This window comes from Gorilla gorilla, chromosome 1 (assembly GCF_029281585.2).
Source record: "Gorilla gorilla gorilla isolate KB3781 chromosome 1, NHGRI_mGorGor1-v2.1_pri, whole genome shotgun sequence".
Lineage (NCBI taxonomy): Eukaryota > Metazoa > Chordata > Mammalia > Primates > Hominidae > Gorilla > Gorilla gorilla.
Window position 1 is genome coordinate 187540315 of NC_073224.2, and position 18467 is coordinate 187558781.

General features: G+C 39.7%; 1 protein-coding gene across 34 annotated transcripts in view; it reads left to right on the forward strand.

The window, feature by feature from the left end:
- TUT4 (terminal uridylyl transferase 4) overlaps window positions 1–18467 on the forward strand; it is a 143649-nt gene that overhangs the window by 108007 nt on the left and 17175 nt on the right. For 21 of the 34 annotated variants that reach the window (XR_008667871.2, XR_010131033.1, XM_063698690.1 and 18 more), the window contains 4 exons: window positions 6750–6865; window positions 8110–8333; window positions 9660–9760; window positions 13676–14123. Coding sequence is in view for 32 of the 34 variants with exons in the window: in XM_063698690.1 (XP_063554760.1) it covers window positions 6750–6865; window positions 8110–8333; window positions 9660–9760; window positions 13676–14123 (889 nt within the window). In the remaining 2 variants the exon portion in view is untranslated. The remainder of the gene's footprint in view (window positions 1–6749; window positions 6866–8109; window positions 8334–9659; window positions 9761–13675; window positions 14124–18467) is intronic. The other 13 variants (XM_063698707.1, XM_055348817.2, XM_055348787.2 and 10 more) reach the window with 2 other exon arrangements.

The window sequence follows — 18467 nt, forward strand, 5'->3', positions numbered from 1 at the left end:
AGACTGCAGGAGGTTTTAGCTTCAGAGCAGAAGACTTAGAAGAAATCTCAAGAAAGAGAACAAATGTATTAGGGTTCTCTTAGAGGGACAGAGCTAATAGGATATATATATATCCTATTATATATATACACAGACACACACACACACATATATATACACATATATACATGTATCTACCTATATATATACACACATATATGAGTTTATTAAGTATTAATTTACATGATCACAAGGTCCCATAATAGAGTGTCTGCAGCTGAGGGGCAAGGAGAGCCAGTCCAAGTCCTAAAACTGAAGAACTTGGAGTCCGACATTTGAGGGCAGGAAGCATTCAGCACAGGAGAAAGATGTAGGCCGAGAGGCTAGGCCTGTCTTGCCTTTTCACATTTTTCTGCTTGCCTTACATTCACTGGAAGATGATTAAATTATGCACACTGGATTAAGTGCGGATGTGCCTTCCCCAGCCCACTGACTCAAATGTTAATCTCTTTTGGCAAAACCCAACAGACACACCGAGGATTAATAGTTTGTGTGCTTCAGTCCAATCAAATTGACATTCAGTATTAACCATCACAACAAACGTGCATTTACATTGCATAGTGAATGTCCTTGAACTTGTTCGGTCCAGTTTCAGGTGTCTTATTTCTTGGGGGTAGAATAAGAAAAGCAGAGAGAAGTCTTCTTTTCCCTTGGAGCACTGGTTCTCAGATACTTTTATTTTCTAGCCTCTTATGGGGTAATAATAATTAAAATGGAGAAAAATAAAATAATAGTAAAATTTGAAACAATGCAAAAAATGTAAAAACAAAATTACTGAAAAAAGGAAAACCAAACAATTTTTTTTTCGTTTTTTGAGACGGAGTCTCGCTCTGTCACCAGGCTGGAGTGCAGTGGTGTGATCTCGGCACACTGCAACCTCCGCCTCCTGGATTCAAGCGATCCTCCTGCCTCAGCCGAGAGTAGCAGGGACCACAGGCGCCCGACACCATGCCCAGCTAATTTTTGTATTTTTAGTAGAGACGGGATTTCACCATGTTGACCAGGATGGTCTCAATCTCCTGACCTCATGATCCACCTGCCTTGGCCTCCCAAAGTGCTGGGATTGCAGGCATGAGCCACCGCATTTGGCCTAATTTGACTAATATTTTAATTGAAATAGAAACAATGAAAAACAGATCAGAACAAATACAATGATACACTGATAAAGCATTTTACCTGAGAATTGTGAGGAATCCAACTATTTGTGTTTATATATGCGTATGTTCAGTAGGAACCTCACAGTGTTGCATGCTGTCAGACCTTTTTGTTTATTTTTGTTTTTTTGATACAGGGTCTTGCTGTTGTCCCCAGGCTGGAGTGCAGTGGTGCAATCATAGCTCACTGCAGCCTTGGACATCTGGGCTCAAGTGATCCTCCTCCCTTGGCCTCCTAAAGTGCTGAGATTTCAGGCATCAGCCACCATGCTCAGCCCCATGTAGTGACACTTTTTTTTTTTGAGACGGAGTTTTTGCTCTTGTTGCCCAGGCTGGAGTGCAATGGCGCGATCTCAGCTCACCACAACCTCCGCCTCCCAGGTTCAAGCGATTCTCCTGCCTCGGCCTCCCAGGTAGCTGGGATTACAGGCACGCGCCACCACACCTGGCTAATTTTTTTGTATTTTTAGTAGAGACGGGGTTTCACCATGTTGGTCAGGTTGGTGTTGAACTCCCAACCAGGTGATCCGCCCATCTCAGCCTCCCAAAGTGCTGGGATTACAGGCGTGAGCCACTGTGCCCAGCCTTTATTTTTTTTATTTTTTTTTTTTTGAGACAGAGTCTCACTCTTGTTTCCCAGGCTGGAGTGCAGTGGCACAATCTTGGTGCACTGCAACCTCTGCCTCCCAGGTTTAAGCAATTCTCCTGCCTCAGCCTCACAAGTAGCTGGGAGTACAGGCATGTGCCACTACGCCCAGCTAATTTTGTATTTTTAGTAGAGACGGGGTTTCGCCATGTTGGTCAGGCTGGTTTTGAACTCCTGACCTTAGGTGATCCACCTGCCTCGGCCTCCCAAAGTGCTGGGATTACAGGCGTGAGCCGCTGTGCCTGGCCGAGACTTTTTAGTAGAATGCTAAATTAGAGTCCTCGGTAAACTGGAAATGGGCCCATTTTAGTTTATGCATGCAAATTTTTAGTAATTCTTAATAATGCAATATATTATAATTACATATAGATGTCAAAATCTTTGGTCTTGAATGTCATTTGGGGCCTAGCAGAAGGGGCCCATGAGTCTGCTAATCATTTTTTGATTTACTTTATTCTCTTTCAAAAGTCAGTATGTAGTATTCCATAACTTGGATATACTAGTTTATCTAACTTTTCTTTTGATGGACATTTAGGTTATCTTCATTATGTCATTGTTACAACTTACACAGGTTGAGCACCCCAAATCTGAAGCCTGAAATTTACTGAGCACTGACATGACCCTCAAATGAAATGCTCATATGGAGCATTTGAGATTTCAGATTTTCTGGTTTGGGGTGCTCAGCTGGTATAAATGTAATGCAAGTATTCCAAAATCCAAAACACTTCTGATCTCAAGCATTTTGGATAAGGGATTCTCAACCTGTATGGTCAAAAATGTCCTTGTACATAGTCTTTCATGCTTATACTTCATACCTATTTCACTCCTAGTTACTGAGATTATAACAGCATGCAAGATAGATTTGCCTTATTTCCCTAAATTAATGAAAGATAAAGATAAGTATATTTCCTGTCCTTTCATCTTTCTTGTTCTTTCAGTTATTTTTCTACATCATTATGTTCTCCTATATATTGACCCATTTTGTCCCTATCCATCAGCTGTCTTCTGTCATTTTTCTTCCCCATTTAATTTACATTTTGTCTGCTCTCTAGCATACACTTTGGCTTTTTTTTTTTTGAGGTGGAGTCTCACTCTGTCACCCATGCTGGAGTGCACTGGTGCCATCAAAGCTCACTGCAGCCTCCACCACCCAGGTTCAAGTGATCCTCCTGCCTTGGCCTCCAGAGTAACTGGGATTACAGGTGCATGCCACCATGCCCAGATAATTTTTGTATTTTTAGTAGAGACAGGGTTTCACCACGCTGGCCAGGCTGGTCACAAACTCCTGACCTGAAATGATTGCCCGCCTTGGCCTCCCAAAATACTGGGATTACAGGTGTGAGCCACCTCGCCTGGCCATCTGACATATACCTTGAATTGCTTTGTGCCACAGTCCTTCCTGTGCACTCTTCTGTATTGTACCTTATATGAATTCAGGTATCCACCGTGTGCCTGTCCTTGGGTAGCTGTACACTAATGGAAAAAAGTAAAAAAGCTAGACAGTTTTAAGTATATAGTACAGTCATAAACGTTTACCAGCCTCAACTGGACTTTCAGTACTGTGTGACAGTCATATTTCTTTAGTTACCTTTAGCTCCTATTCTATTAGAACTATTTCAAATTTACTTATTTTACTCAAAATGCAGTATGCCGGCCAGGCGCAGTGGCTCACGTTTGTAATCCCAGCACTTTGGGAGGCTGAGGCAGGCAGATCACAAGGTCAGGAGTTGGAGACCAGCCTGGTCAATGTGGTGAAACCCCATCTCTACTAAAAATAAAAAAAAATAAAAAAAATAAAATTAGCCGAGAGTGGTGGTGCACGCCTGTAGTCCCAGCTTGGCTGAGGCAGGAGAATCGCTTGAACCCGGGAGGCGGAGGTTGCAGTGAGCTGAGATTGCACCACTGCACTCCAGCCTGGGCAACAGAACGACACTCTGTCTCAAAAAAAAAAAAAAAAAAAAGCCATATGCCCTGCACTTTGTCCCACCTTTTACCTCTGCCCTTCTCACTCCAGTGGATGCTTTTCCTCTGAGACAGTACGTAGTATCAAATAAATAGTCCTTTAGCTTTCTGCTACTAGATCTATAAATCTACCTGCATCTATAGGTATCTCTTCTTTATGAAAGATTAGTTCTTACATATGTACTCTAGATTATTCTGTCTACTTTGAGTCTTCAACCTCTTCATCTGTGAAAAGCGTTTTCAGTTAAAATACATAAAATGTCATTGCAGATCAGCATTTATAGATGAGCAGTTGCTCTCAGTTTTAATGATAGGGAACACTAACTTTGAACCCCAATTAAATGAACTGTTATCTCCCTCCAAAATAATTCTATTCTTCTTAGTGGTAAACTTATGTTATAAAAGATTATATCTAATTATTACTATTAGCATATTTAACATTTCTTCAATAAAATTTTTTTGTGGAAATTTGCTTTCTCTCATTATGTAAGTACCTATATTACATCTTCAATTTTGTCACAGCACCTAAAAGATTTACTACTTGACTCTTTACAGAATAAGTTTGTTGGCCTCAGGTGTAGGCCGCCCTAACTGGCGCGGAAGGATAGAGAAAAGTGGATTCAAGAGATATTCAGCAATAGAATGGATACAACTTGGTCATTAATTAGAAGTGATGGGTGAAAGAGAACAAGTTCAGGATGCTTCTTAGGTTTCTGTCTTAAGCAGCTTGGGTGAATTAAGACCTTTATGTTGTCCTGGCAAAAACTAGGATGATGATTTTAATTAGCTACATTGATTTATCAGTAGTAATGAAGAATTGTATCTCTTGTCTTTAAAAAAAAAAAAAAACACACAGGATGGGCATGGTGGCTCATGCCTGTAATCTATTACTTTGGAAGGCCAGGGCAGGAAGATCATTTGAGGCCAGGAGTTCAAGACCAGCCTGGCCAACACAGCGAGATGCTGTCTCTAAAAAACCAAATAAAACCAAACCAAACAGCTTCATTGGAATAGAGTCCACATTATATACAATTCTCTGTGCAATTCAGTGGTTTTTAATATATATACAGGATTGTGCAACCGTCCCCACAATTTAATTTTAGAACATTTTCATCTTCTCTAAAATAAACCCTTGTCCTCATTAGCAGTCAGTTCTCATTCCGTCTCTTCCCCTCTTCTCAAACCACTAATCCACTTTTTGTCTCTGTAGATTTGCCTATTTTGGACATTTCATATAAGTGAAATCATATGATATGTAACATTTTGAAACTGGCTTCTTTCATTTTAGTGTGATGTTTTCAAGGTTCCTTCATGCTGTACCATGTATCAATACTTCATTCCCTTTTATGGCTGAAAAATATTCCATTGTTTGGATATACCACATTTTATTATCCATTCATCAGTTGTTGGACATTTGAGTTGTTTCTACTTTTTGGCTATTATGAATAATGCTGTTGTGAATATTTGTGTGCAAATTTTTGTGAGAATGTATGTTTTTATTTCTCTTGGTATATACTTAATAGTGTAATTGCTGTGTCATTTTGATAAATTTATGTTTAACTTTTCAAGGAACTGTTTTCTAAAGTGGCTGTGCTACTTTACATTCCCATCAGCAGTACATATGTGTTCTAGTTTTTCTGCATCCTCACCAATACTTGTTATTGTCTTTTTAAAGCTATAGGCATCTTATTGGGCGTGTCTCTTATACTTTTATCCTTGAGTTTAGGTAAATGTGAAAACAGCTAAGTGGACATGTTCTCTTGACTTCCAGAAGGATGGACACTGTTAGGACCAACTAGTCTTCATGACAGTGCAAAACTAAGCTAAAGTTTAGAAGGATAAGCAAGGTGCAAAGATAAAGCAGAAATAAGTCTGGTTCTAAGACTTTGGAAAATTATTTACTTCTTTTTAATTCCCTACCTTTTCTTTACATCTGTTCCTCTTTACATAATACATGTTACATGTTCTTTAAAAGCTGTATTAAATCCAATCATATTTCACATAAACCAGAGAATTGCTTTTTTTTGTTGTTGTTAATTTATTTATTTATAGTTTTTAGAGACAGAGTTTCGCTACTTCGTCCAGGCTGGAGTGCAGTGGCTATTCATAGGCACAGTCATTATGCACTACAGCCTCAAACTCTTGGCCTTGAGTGGTCCTCCCATCTCAGCCTCCTGAGTAGCTGGGACTACAGACTTTTTTTTTTTTTTTTTGAGATGGAGTCTTGCTGTGTCACCCAGGCTGGAGTGCAGTGGCACGATCTTTGCCTACTGCAACCTCCACTTCCTGGATTCAAGCAACTCTCCTGTCTCTTCCTCCTGAATAGCTGGGACTACAGGCACACGCCACCATGCTCAGCTAATTTTTGTGTTTTTAGTAGAGATGGGGTTTCGCCATGTTGGCCAGGCTGGTCTCGAACTCCTGACCTCAGGTGATCCCCCTGCCTCAGCCTCCCAAAGTGTTGGGATTACAGGCATGAGTCACTGCACCTAGCCTACAGGCAATTTTGTACAGAGAATAATTCCTTTCCAGAAGTAGCCCGATATAGCAGAAAGCATGAGTTTTGTTGTGAGACAGACTTAGCTCTACATCTTTTATGTGAGACTTAACCTGTTTTTTTCTATGGGCAAATGACCTGAACTCCTGAATCAGTTTCCCCATCTATAAAGTGAGGATGAAAATAGTATCTACTTTATTGAGATTTTTCTTATTCATCTGTAGCATCTTTGTGTAATGTCATATGGATGTAACTTGGTTAGTACTATTAGCAACTGTGATGATGATGATTGTGAATCTTATTTTCATATCTTGGGTTTTCTTACAGTGAAATATTTGTTGCTGTTATTTTCTTTGTAAAAATAAACCATGTTTGCATCTTGGTCTTCTTTCCATTTGGATTCAAAAGTTTTATAGTGATTCCTCCTAGTAAAATTGCATTTTCTCCCTAGGAGTACTTCTTTGATTCCAGAGTATTAACAGATGGAGAACTGGCTCCCAATGATAGATGTTGCCGTGTGTGTGGAAAAATAGGCCACTACATGAAAGACTGCCCTAAAAGGAAAAGGTTGGCAAATGAATATATATCAACATTTTGAGGAAAATAAATGAGAGGCCAATTTGTAGCTATAATTATGTTCAGAAATGTTTAAGTGAGAAAGTTTAGGGTATTTAATTATACCTAAGGTAAATGTTCATTTGAGTGGAATTTTGTAATAGGGTAAGATTTGTATGTGGTATAATAGTATCTTCTAACATTCATTTGTTCATTTATTCATTAATTCACTCAGGTTTTTTTTGTTTTTGTTTTTGTTTTTGTTTTTATTTTTGTTTTTTTTGAGATGGCATCTCGCCCTGTCGCCCAGGCTGGAGTGCAATGGTGTGATCTCGGCTCACTGCGTCCTCCGCCTCCCGGTTTCAAGTGATTCTCCTGCCTCAGCCTCCCAAGTAGCTGGGATTACAGGCGCACACCACAATGCCCAGCTAATTTTTTGTATCTTTAGTAGAGATGGAGTTTCACCAACATTGGCCAGGCTGGTCTCGAACGCCTGACCTCGTGATCTGCCTGCCTTGGCCTCCCAAAGTGCTGGGATTACAGGCGTGAGACACCATGCCAGCCAGTTTTGTGTTTTTTTTAAATGAAGAAGTGTTTATTGACACCATCTATGTGTTGGGAATTGTTCTAGGAGAAATAAAAGTGACCAAGACATTGGGTTCTTGCTGAGGATCTCTCACAGTCATGCAAACTGATAATTAAAATACAATTAATGGAATTCTTGAGATAACATGCTGTGAGCTATATTTATAGATCTTGGGGAATGTACATCTTCTATACTCCCTCAAAATATATCTACGAATTATAGTCTCCCAGGTTCTGTATACTGTAGTAGGTCAGGAAGATCTCTTTTGTCATCGAGTCTGGCCTAAAATAAAAACTTGGAACTTTTGAAACAGAACAAACTTCCAGTTTCCATCACTGCTATTTACTATTAAATTTAGTCAAGACACTTACCTTCTCTAAGCCTCAATTTCTTTTTAAAACTGGAGATAATAAATATCAACCTCTAAGGATTGTTAAAGGTTTAAGATTTGGTATTTTAAAAAATTTAATATAATATTGTTTTACAAAACTACTGGAAAACCGAGTTCCTTCAAATGAGCAGGTGTGCCATAAATGTTTGTTCCCTTGCCTTCAAAAAGACGCATGAAATGGTGGGCATGTTAGTCCTTTTGTTATTGTGAGAGTCCTGCATAGTTTGTTCTGTGACTCACTTAATTTACAAGTCCCTAGCCCCACATTATTGGTATCAGCAGTTTACTGTTTAGACTAAAGAAGAAAGACAGTGAAGAAGAGAAGGAAGGGAATGAAGAAGAGAAAGATTCCCGAGATGTTCTTGACCCCCGAGACCTCCACGATACTCGAGACTTTAGAGACCCGAGAGACCTCAGATGTTTTATATGTGGAGATGCTGGACATGTACGAAGGGAGTGCCCAGAGGTCAAGCTGGCCCGTCAGAGGAATAGCAGTGTGGCAGGTAAATAGAAAAGGCCAAACATAGTTTCTGGTAGAAATGAAGTCGTTTATGTTGCTTGCATGCTAAATGACCCTAATTCCTCTCTGTTGCAAACCTAATTGTATGATTTTGGACCTTACAATTTCTTAAAGAGATAAAATTTAGACAATGAGGCTTTTACTTTGAATAGTACTTGGATAAGTTTATTATCAAGGTCTCCACAGTCTGTTGTATTCAATTATCTCCCTGTAAGTATCCTTTGGATTTTTATTTTTATTTTTATTTTTTTGAGATGGAGTCTCGCTCTTGTTACCCAGGCTGGAGTACAGTGGCGTGATCTCGGCTCACTGCAACCTCTGCCTCCCGGGTTCAAGTGATTCTCCTGCCTCAGCCTCCTGAGTAGCTGGGATTACAGGCGCATGCCACCACGCCCAGCTAATTTTTAGACTTTTAGTAGAGACATGCTTTCACTGTGTTGGCCAGGCTGGTCTCAAATTCCTGACCTCAGGTGATCCACCCGCCTTGGCCTCCCAAAGTGCTGGGATTACAGGCGTGAGCCACCATGCCCAGCCTATTCTTTGGATTTGAGTCAGATTCTTCATCTGTTTCTCTCACTAACATTCTTTACAAGAGACTTTTTTCCTAGAAACATATTGGAGAATTATATTTCTTTCCACTGCTGTTATGAGAGAAGGATACCTGTTCATGTTATATTTCACAAGGAATTTTGAGAATTAAATAGTAACCCAAGTAAGAGTTTATTAAAAAAAAATAAGAGAACACTTTAGAAGTAGTGATTTCCAGTTACTCAGATTCTAACTGCAGAAAGGTGTGTGTGTGTGTGTGTGTGTGTGTGTGTGTGTGTGTGTGTGTGTGTGTTAGAGAGAGAGAGAGAGAGAGAGATAGAGAGAGACAGACTCTTGTTGCCCAGGCTGCAGTGCGTGGTATGATCACAGCTCAGTGCAGCTTTGACCTTCTGAACTCAAGTGATCCTCCCACCTCAGCCTCCCAGAATACTAGGATTACAGATATGAGCCACTGCACCCAACCAGAAAGTATTTCTCAAATAAATATGTTGTCTCCTTTAGAAAAGCAGAATGACATTTGTTCTTGCTTCTAGGATCAGTGTTATTTTTTTTCTTGATCTGCTAGTTTGACAAATAGCTTTTAAAATTAAGTAGCTCAGTTGCTGCAAGTCCTTCGTTAATATACTTAAGGTTTAAAAGTCCAAGTTTATAAAATTGCAGAGATATTTGAGATTCTTTTACATAAGAAGGGAGTTTATTTATTGTCATTTCTCTGCTACTTTCCTTATCTGTTGATTTTCTTTGTGATGCCTTCTCTTAGCAGCCCAGCTGGTCCGCAACCTTGTAAATGCTCAACAGGTGGCTGGTTCAGCTCAGCAACAGGGTGATCAGTCCATAAGGACTAGACAGTCATCAGAATGTGTAAGTACTCTGCCTGTGAATGTGTTAGTCTTGACTGATGATAGCAGTATCTTTAATGGGTGATAGTGTTTTCTCTCAGACTGGCAAATACAATCTTCCAGATTACACAGTGCTTTGTATATATGTCCTTGCTAGGCACATAAGGTGGAATGAGCATTCCTTTTGGAATAATGTAGATCTGGGTTTCTGTCTACAGAGAAGCTACTTAATTTACATGAGGCTACTCTTCGATTGTACAATAACTACCTAATAAGATGGATTAAAAATAAGGTAATGACTTTGAGGTTTCAGACTTTGCTTAGTGGAAAAATATCAGTACCATTAATAAAAATAGACCAAAAAATTGAGATGTTTTATGCATTTAGTGTTGTTAGGGCAATATATACATGGCATTTTGCTTGCATGAAACTTCTGTCTTCTCATAGCTTGACCTGTGGATACCTAGTGAAATACACCCTGTAAAAAAACAGTATTGAATGAGAATTCAGACTCATAAGTTTATTTTACTATCTTTTCTTTTTTTTTAAGATGGAGTCTCACTCCATTGCCTAGGCTGGAGTGCAGTGGCGTGTTCTCGGCTCACTGCAACCCGGCAATCCACACCCCTGGGATCATGCAATTCTGTCTCCATCTCCTGAGTAGCTGAACTGCAGGCAATAGTATCACGCCCAGCTAATTTTTGTATTTTTAGTATAGACGGGGTTTCACCATATTGGTCAGGCTGGTCTTGAACTCCTGACCTCAGGTGATCCACCTGCCTTGGCTCCCCACAGTGCTGGGATTACAGGTGTGAGCCATTGCGCCCAGCCCAGACTCTTAAGTTTAATATTGTTTGTTGAGTTGCTCTTAACCTTTGTGTAAATCTATATTCACCTTGTACTTCCTAATTAATAATGACTCTAAATAACACTCTAAATCTGACATAATATTCAGTGCTTTACACTTAGCAAATTTAATCCTTGGAGTGGCCATGTGAAGTGGTAGGTATTAGTATCATCAAATTTTACAAATTGGGAAACTGAGAATAAAAGATTATAAAAATCAAACCGAAGTCTTTCTAGCATCAAATCCATTAACCATTTAACATGCTAAATCTAATGTGATTTGTGTTTTAGAAAAAACTTTCGAGTATTTGAAGAGTATTGGGGAGAATCTTTGGAAAACATTTAGGAAATTTTCCACCCTCACCTCAAACACTTGAATACCTATTATGTGCTTGATACTTTCATAAACAACAATAATCACATTTAATGTAGTTAACATTTGTTGAGTGTAAACTATGTGCTGTACATGCATTCATTCTTTGTTTGTGATTATAAAATATTTCAAAATTACAGAAAAGTATAGAAAATAAATCTCTATGTATCATTACCAGGCTTTAACAGTTTTTAACATTGTTATTTTAGCTTTATTAAAAAATCACCCTCAGTTGAAACCCCTGTACATTCTTCTTTGATCCCATTCCTATCTTAAAAGCTTCCTACCATCCTTCCCTTGCTACAGAAATGTACCTGCTATCTTGAACTTGGTGGTTATATGTTCCACATGCATTGTTCAGTTAATCTTCTCACAAACCTGAGGCAAATTCTGATTATATTTTATATGTAAAGAAACCGAGGTTTCAGTTTCTTGCCTGAGGTCAATAGACACTTGGAATCAGAACGCGAACCCTCAGGCTCTCTGTCAGCAAAACTTATGCTCTAACCACTTTTCTATGCTGCCCTAATTTTCATTTTATGCTACTAGTCCTCACTTTTTTCTCACCCATGCTTTCGGAAAGAGTCTGTCTAATGGACATTGCTATTCTGATGTCTAACAAAGCACGTCAACATGTCTAAAATATAGTTAATCTTTCCTTTCAATCCCCAGGACTTGCCTCTTCCTCCTGTGTTTTATATCTCGTTGAATGATCCCATTTTCTATCTAGTTTCCAAAACTTTTCCCTCTCCTTCAACCTCTATGTTCAGTCACTAAGTCCTGTTGTTTCTGCCTTTAAAAAAGCTAGGTGTTTGGCTCACTCCTGTAATCCCAGCACTTTAGGAGGCTGAGGTGGGTGGATCACCTGAGGTCAGGAGTTTGAGACCAGCCTGACCAACACGGTAAAACCCCATCTCTGCTAAAACTACAAAAAATTAGCTGGATGTGGTGGCAGGGAACCTGTCATCCCAGCCAGTTGGGAGACTGAGGCAGGAGAATCACTTGAACCCAGGAGGCGGAGATTGCAATGTGCCGAGATTGCACCACTGCACTCCAGCCTGGGCAACACAGCGAGACTGTCTCAAAAAAAAAAAAAAGTATCTCACAGCCATTTGCTTCCCTCTATCCCTGTTTATGTTTCCTTAGCCTAGGCTACTATCATCTCCTAATCAGTCTCAACAGCCTTTTAGCAGTCTCCTAATCAGTCTCAACAGCCTTTTAATTTTTACTTATTTATTTATTCATTCATTTTTGAGACAGCGTCTTGCTCTGTTGCCCAGGCTGGAGTGCAGTGGCACAATCATGGCTCACTGCAGTCTTGACCTCCCAGGCTCGGGTGATTCTCCCATGTCAGCCTCCAGAGTAGCTGGGAGTCCAGGCATGCACCACCACACTTGGCTAATTTTTGTATTTCTTGTAAAGATGGGATTTTGACATGTTGCCCAGGCAGGTCTCAAACTCCTGAGCTCAAGTGATCTGCCTGCCTCAGCCTCCGAAAGTGCTAGGATTACAGTCTTGAGCCACTGTTCCTGTCTCTCATCAGCCTTTAAAAAAAAATTCTCTATTTTGTTCTTATTAAACCAGGATAATCTTTCTAAAGTTCAGATTGATCATGTTCCTTACCTGTTTAAAACCCTTCAGTGGTTTACCACTGCACTTAGGATATAGTCTAAATTACAAGGCTTATAAGACACTTCATTGTCTTGCCCCTATTTAGCTCTTCAGCCTCGGCCATTCCCCTGCCATTATATATACTCCAGTAATATTAAACTTCTTTCAGATTCCAATTACTTTAAAAAGCCATGTGTTTTCATACCTCTAGACCGTCAATCATATTGAACACTCTTCCTCTCCCCTTATCTCTCCCTTCTTGTATCAGACTGATTTCTGTTTACCCTGAGTCTCAGCTAAAAGATCACTTTTTCTGGGAAGCTTTCCCTGATTTCTCTTCTCTCCTTCTCCCAAAGTGACTTTAGGTATTCCTGCTCTGGGATTTCATTATGTAGTTGACCCTTGAACAAAACATGTTTGAACTGCGTGAGTCTACTTATACATGAATTTTTTCCAACAGATTGTGGTTGGAAAGTACAGTATTCCCAGGATGCAAAACCCAAGTATTCAGAGATCCAACTTTTTGTATATATGGGTTCTGTAGAGCTGACTGTGGGACTTGAGTACAGGATTGTGGGGGTCCTGGAACCAATCCCCTGCATATCCTGAGGGACAAGTGTACACTGTACATTCTTTATCATAGTACTCATTATACTTATTATGATTGCTTATGTAATCTTTATCTGCTCCCTCCCTTATCCCCCTTAAACGTTGAGCTCCATGAGGGCATACATGTTGGTATTACATTTTTATTACCTAGAACAATACTTAGTACATAATTGACACAATAAATACTTGTTGAGGGACTGAATGAAAGTGACTATGAGATATTTAGATGGAAGTTTTGAGTTTGCAATAGGAAGTATGTGTTCTGCACGATGGGAACCATGTCTGGGCTCTCTTTTCTTTGGACAATAAAACGATTTGTGAGGCAATACCTACTTGAAAAGGGGGTTTGAGTACCTTGGGAAAAACTAATTATTTGTTATGATATACATCATAGAGTTCTGTTTTATAAAGTTTTTAATTTTGTATTTTATCTCTACTTTTATAAAATTAAGATGTTTATAAATTAATTAAAAAAAATTTTTTTTTTTTTGTCTGCAGTCTGAATCACCATCTTATTCTCCTCAGCCTCAGCCATTTCCACAGAACTCTTCCCAGTCAGCTGCTATTACTCAGCCTTCATCTCAGCCAGGATCCCAACCTAAGCTTGGCCCACCTCAGCAGGGAGCCCAACCTCCCCATCAGGTCCAGATGCCACTGTATAACTTTCCCCAGTCACCACCAGCTCAGTATTCTCCCATGCACAATATGGGATTGTTGCCAATGCACCCTCTCCAGATCCCTGCCCCATCCTGGCCCATCCATGGCCCAGTGATCCACTCTGCACCAGGCAGTGCCCCCAGCAATATTGGCCTGAATGATCCCAGCATCATCTTTGCACAGCCTGCTGCCAGACCTGTGGCAATCCCTAACACGTCTCACGATGGACACTGGCCCCGTACCGTGGCTCCAAATTCCCTGGTGAACAATGGTGCAGTGGGGAATTCAGGTAACCTTTCCTTTTCTTCTTTTTTATCTGCATGTCTTTTCTTCTTTTGTATCTGTCTGTAGAAACAATGTGAGGAAAAAGAAGGAAAGCAGTATTTGTGGAGGGGACAGTACAGGATTAGATAAAGATTAAGAATATGGGCTCTGGATTTAGACTGCCTGGATTTGAATCCTGGCCCTGCCATTTATTATGTAGCTTGGGCAATTAATCTCTTTGTGCATTGGTTTCATCTGTAAAATAGGCCATCTAACTCACAGGGATGTTGTAAATGTTAAATGAGGTGTAACACACATAAATGTTAGCTATTATTTTAGTATTTTAAAAAATTTTCACTGCCACTCAGTTTGGTGTATTATTTATTACACAGTTGATGAAATTGAAGAGTTAAGTAACTTCACTGTCTTACTGTCATGGTTAATGGAAGGTTGGCCGGGCATGGTGGCTCACGCCTGTAATCCCAGCACTTTGGGAGGCGGAGGCAGGTGGATCACCTGAAGTCAGGAGTTCGAGACCAGCCTGGCCAACATGGTGAAACCCCATCTCTACTAAAAATACAAAAATTAGCTGGGTGTGGTGGTGCACGCCTGTAATCCCAACTGTGTGGGAGGCTGAGGCAGGAGGATCGCTTGAACCCAGGAGGTGGAGGTTGCAGTGAGCCGAGATTGCGCCATCGCACTCCAGCCAGGGCGACAGAGCAGAACTGTCTCAAACAAAAAAAAGATCAAGGAAACCAAAAAAATTAATAATGATGGTAGGTCCAAGAGTTAAACGAATTTCTTTGTTCAAAACTGCTGCTGCATGCCCTAGACACTATTTTTTCTCAGGAACAATTCTTTAAAAAAGAAAATTAGTTTTTTTCCTGATATCTAAGCAATACATGTTCATTATAGAGTATTTGAGAAATAAATCATCTCAATTCCTAGACATAAATACTAAGGAATATTTTGGTGTATTACTATTCAGTCATTAAAAAAAAAACTGCATATTTAAGAAAATAGTTGATACATGCTATAAATCTAGTTTTACATCCAGCTTTAAAATACACACACACACACACACACACATACATATAAATATTTATACACACTTAAACATACACAGGCTGGCACTGTGGCTTACACCTTTAATCCCAGAACTTTGGAAGGCTGAGGTGGGCAGATCAGTTGAGGCCAGGAGTTTAAGACCAGGCTGGCCAGCATGGCAAAACTCTTCTCTCTATTAAAAATACAAAAATTAGCCAGGTGTGGTGATGCATGCCTGTAATCCCAGCTACTCAGGAGGCTGAGGCAGGAGAATCACTTGAACCCAGGGAAAGAGAGGTTGCAGTGAGTTGAGATCATGCCATTGCATTCCAGCCTGGGCAACAGAGTGAGACTCTCTCAAAAAAAAAAAAAAAAAAAAAAAAAAAAAAAAAATATATATATATATATATATATATATATATATATATATATATATATATTTTTTTTTTTTTTTTTTTAGACAGAGTCTCAAAGTGTTGTCCAGGTTGGAGTGCAGTGGCTATTCACAGGCCAGTCTAGCACACTACAACCTTGAACTCCTGGGCTCAAGTGCTCCTCCTGCGTTAGCCTCCTGAGTAGCTGTGGGACTACAGGCACACACCACTGTGCCTGACTTATGCCCAACTTTTTAGTGATAATTATTTTTATCTTAAGAACTATTAGCACTTTGGGAGGCCGAGGCGGGTGGATCACAAGGTCAGGAGATCAAGCACATCCTGGCTAACACGGTGAAACCCCGTCTCTACTTAAAAAATACAAAACATCAGCTGGGCGTGGTGGTGGGCGCCTGTAGTCCCAGCTACTCGGGAGGCTGAGGCAGGAGGATGGTGTGAACCTGGGAGGCAGAACTTGCAGTGAGCCGAGATTGCGCCACTGCACTCCAGCCTGGGCGACAGAGTGAGACTCCATCTCAAAAAAAAAAAAAAAAACTATTATGGAAATTTTGAAACATACACAAAAGACAGTAAAGTATATAATGAACCCCCCTCCCCATTAACCAACTTTAACAGTTATCAATAATTTGCTATTCTTTTATCGGATTCCTAACCATTAAAAATATTTTTGACTTGACTGATCAAATCTCAGACATTGGATCAAATTTGCTTTTTAACTTCAGTTGTGTCACTTAAAAAAAAATCATGAGATCATTGCCATACCTAGTACCATCTAATACCCAGTCCTTGTTCAGTTTTTCCTGTTTATCTAAAAAAGTATATAGTTTTTTGAGACAGTCTCGCTCTGTTGCCAGGCTGGAGTGCAGTGGCACAATCTCGGCTCACTGCAACCTCCACCTTCTGAGTTCAAGTGATTCTCCTGCCTCCCGAATAGCTGAGACTACAGGTGCGCACCACCATGCCCGGAATTTTTTTTTTTTTTTTTTTTTTTTTTTTTTTTAGAGGGAGTCTTGCTTTGTCACCCAGGCTGGAGTGCAGTGGCACGATCTCAGCTCACTGCAACCTCCGCCTCCTGGGTTCAAGCAATTCTCCTGCCTCAGCCTCCCAAGTAGCTGGGATTAGAGGCGCCTGCCACCACGCCCAGCTAAATTTTGTATTTTAGTAGAGACAGGGTTTCAGTATGTAGGTCAAGCTGGTCTTGAACTTCTGACCTCAAATTATCCGCCTGCGTCGGCCTCCCAAAGTACAGGGATTACAGGTGTGAGCCACCGCGCCTGGCCCTAATTTTTGTATTTTTAGTAGAGATGGGGTTTCATTCACCATGTTGGCCAGGATGGTCTCAATTTCTTGACCTCATGATCCGCCTGCCTTGGCCTCCCAAAGTGCTGGATTTACAGGCGTGAGCCACTGTGCCCAGCCTAAAAAAGTATTCCTATTATCGATTTATTTGAATCAAGATTAAAACTGTTTGGTTTTTATATCTTTTTGATTTTTATCTCTCTTAACTGTCCTTTATAACAGTTGCTGCTTCTGTTTTTTTTCCAATATTAACTATAAGGCACTGTAGAATTTCCCATATTCTGGAGTTGACTGATTATGTCTTTGTGGCATCATTTAATGTGTACCTCTGTCCCTGTATTTCCTGTAAACTGGGATTTAGATTCAGAGACTGGATTAGATTCAGGCTCTTTCTGTTGGTAAGAATGCTGCTTGGTGGGTCCGTGTATTTCCAGTTTCCTCACTTCAGAAGGAACTTACTGTCTGGTTGTAACTATTTTAGTGACTTAAGATTGATCTGTGAGTTAGGTTTTATCAGCCTGTTTTACCCATTATCAAGTTCATCATTTTTACTTAATAGCCTTAGCTGCCATTGATAATTGTTGCCAGTATCCATTATTTTGCTATCTCCAGCTTCTTTTGGAACAATGCAAGTAAGGTATTTTGCTGAGCAAAAATGCCAGAATATGGTAACTTAATTAGATTTCTAAGATCAGAGGATATATGGCATACATGGTCCTTCTCATATATCATTCAACATGTTTATTGTGTATGTGCCATGACATGCACTGTGATAGTCACTGAGTTATAGAACCATGAAGACAGACCCAGTGTTTTGCCCTTTGATGTATCAGCTCCATTTTTATAATTTGAAGTCTTCCATCCCCCTGCAACTTGTTGTTCTCAGTGTTTTAGTCACAGTGAATTAATTAATGTCCCACAAACATACTGTACTGTCTCTTACCCCTGGTTGCTTATCTAAGTTGTTCCTTCTGCTTGGAATGTCCTCTCCGTTACCTCTGCTGCTCACTCTCACCTTCTTCTGTGCTGCCTCAAAGCTTGGCTAACTCGCTCATCCTCCATTTTTAAATTTAGATCACTTTCTTCAGGAAATCCTCCTTATTTTCTTAATATTCATATCATAACATTTGTCTTATTGTGCTGAAATTGTCTGTTTACTCATCTCCATAACCCATTAGACTGAACTTCTAGAAGCAAAAAATTGTTTTTTGTCATTTTCTCTCTTAGTAGTGAGTTTAGTTTTCTCTTTGGTAGCCTGCCATGTTCCTGTTATATAGTATTATCTAATAAACTATACTTAATATTATTCATTGTATAGATACCCAATTCATAATTGATATTAAAGCTACAGTTACACTGTGTTGAAAATGGAAGGACTGAATGGAAATATATTAAAATAATAATCATAGTTGTATCGGAGGAGATTATTATGAGTTTTTTTCCCCCATTTTTCAAATTATCTTTAATGAGATTACTCATTTTATGGAAATTTTGGGTTATGAAAAACAGGCAAAAAGGGGATTGGAATATATCTTTTAAAAATACCCTTTTATGTTAAAACATCATTTCTCATTTGGTTATGACCTAATTCTGGATATACCGGTTTCACTTATTTTTGTAAACCCTGA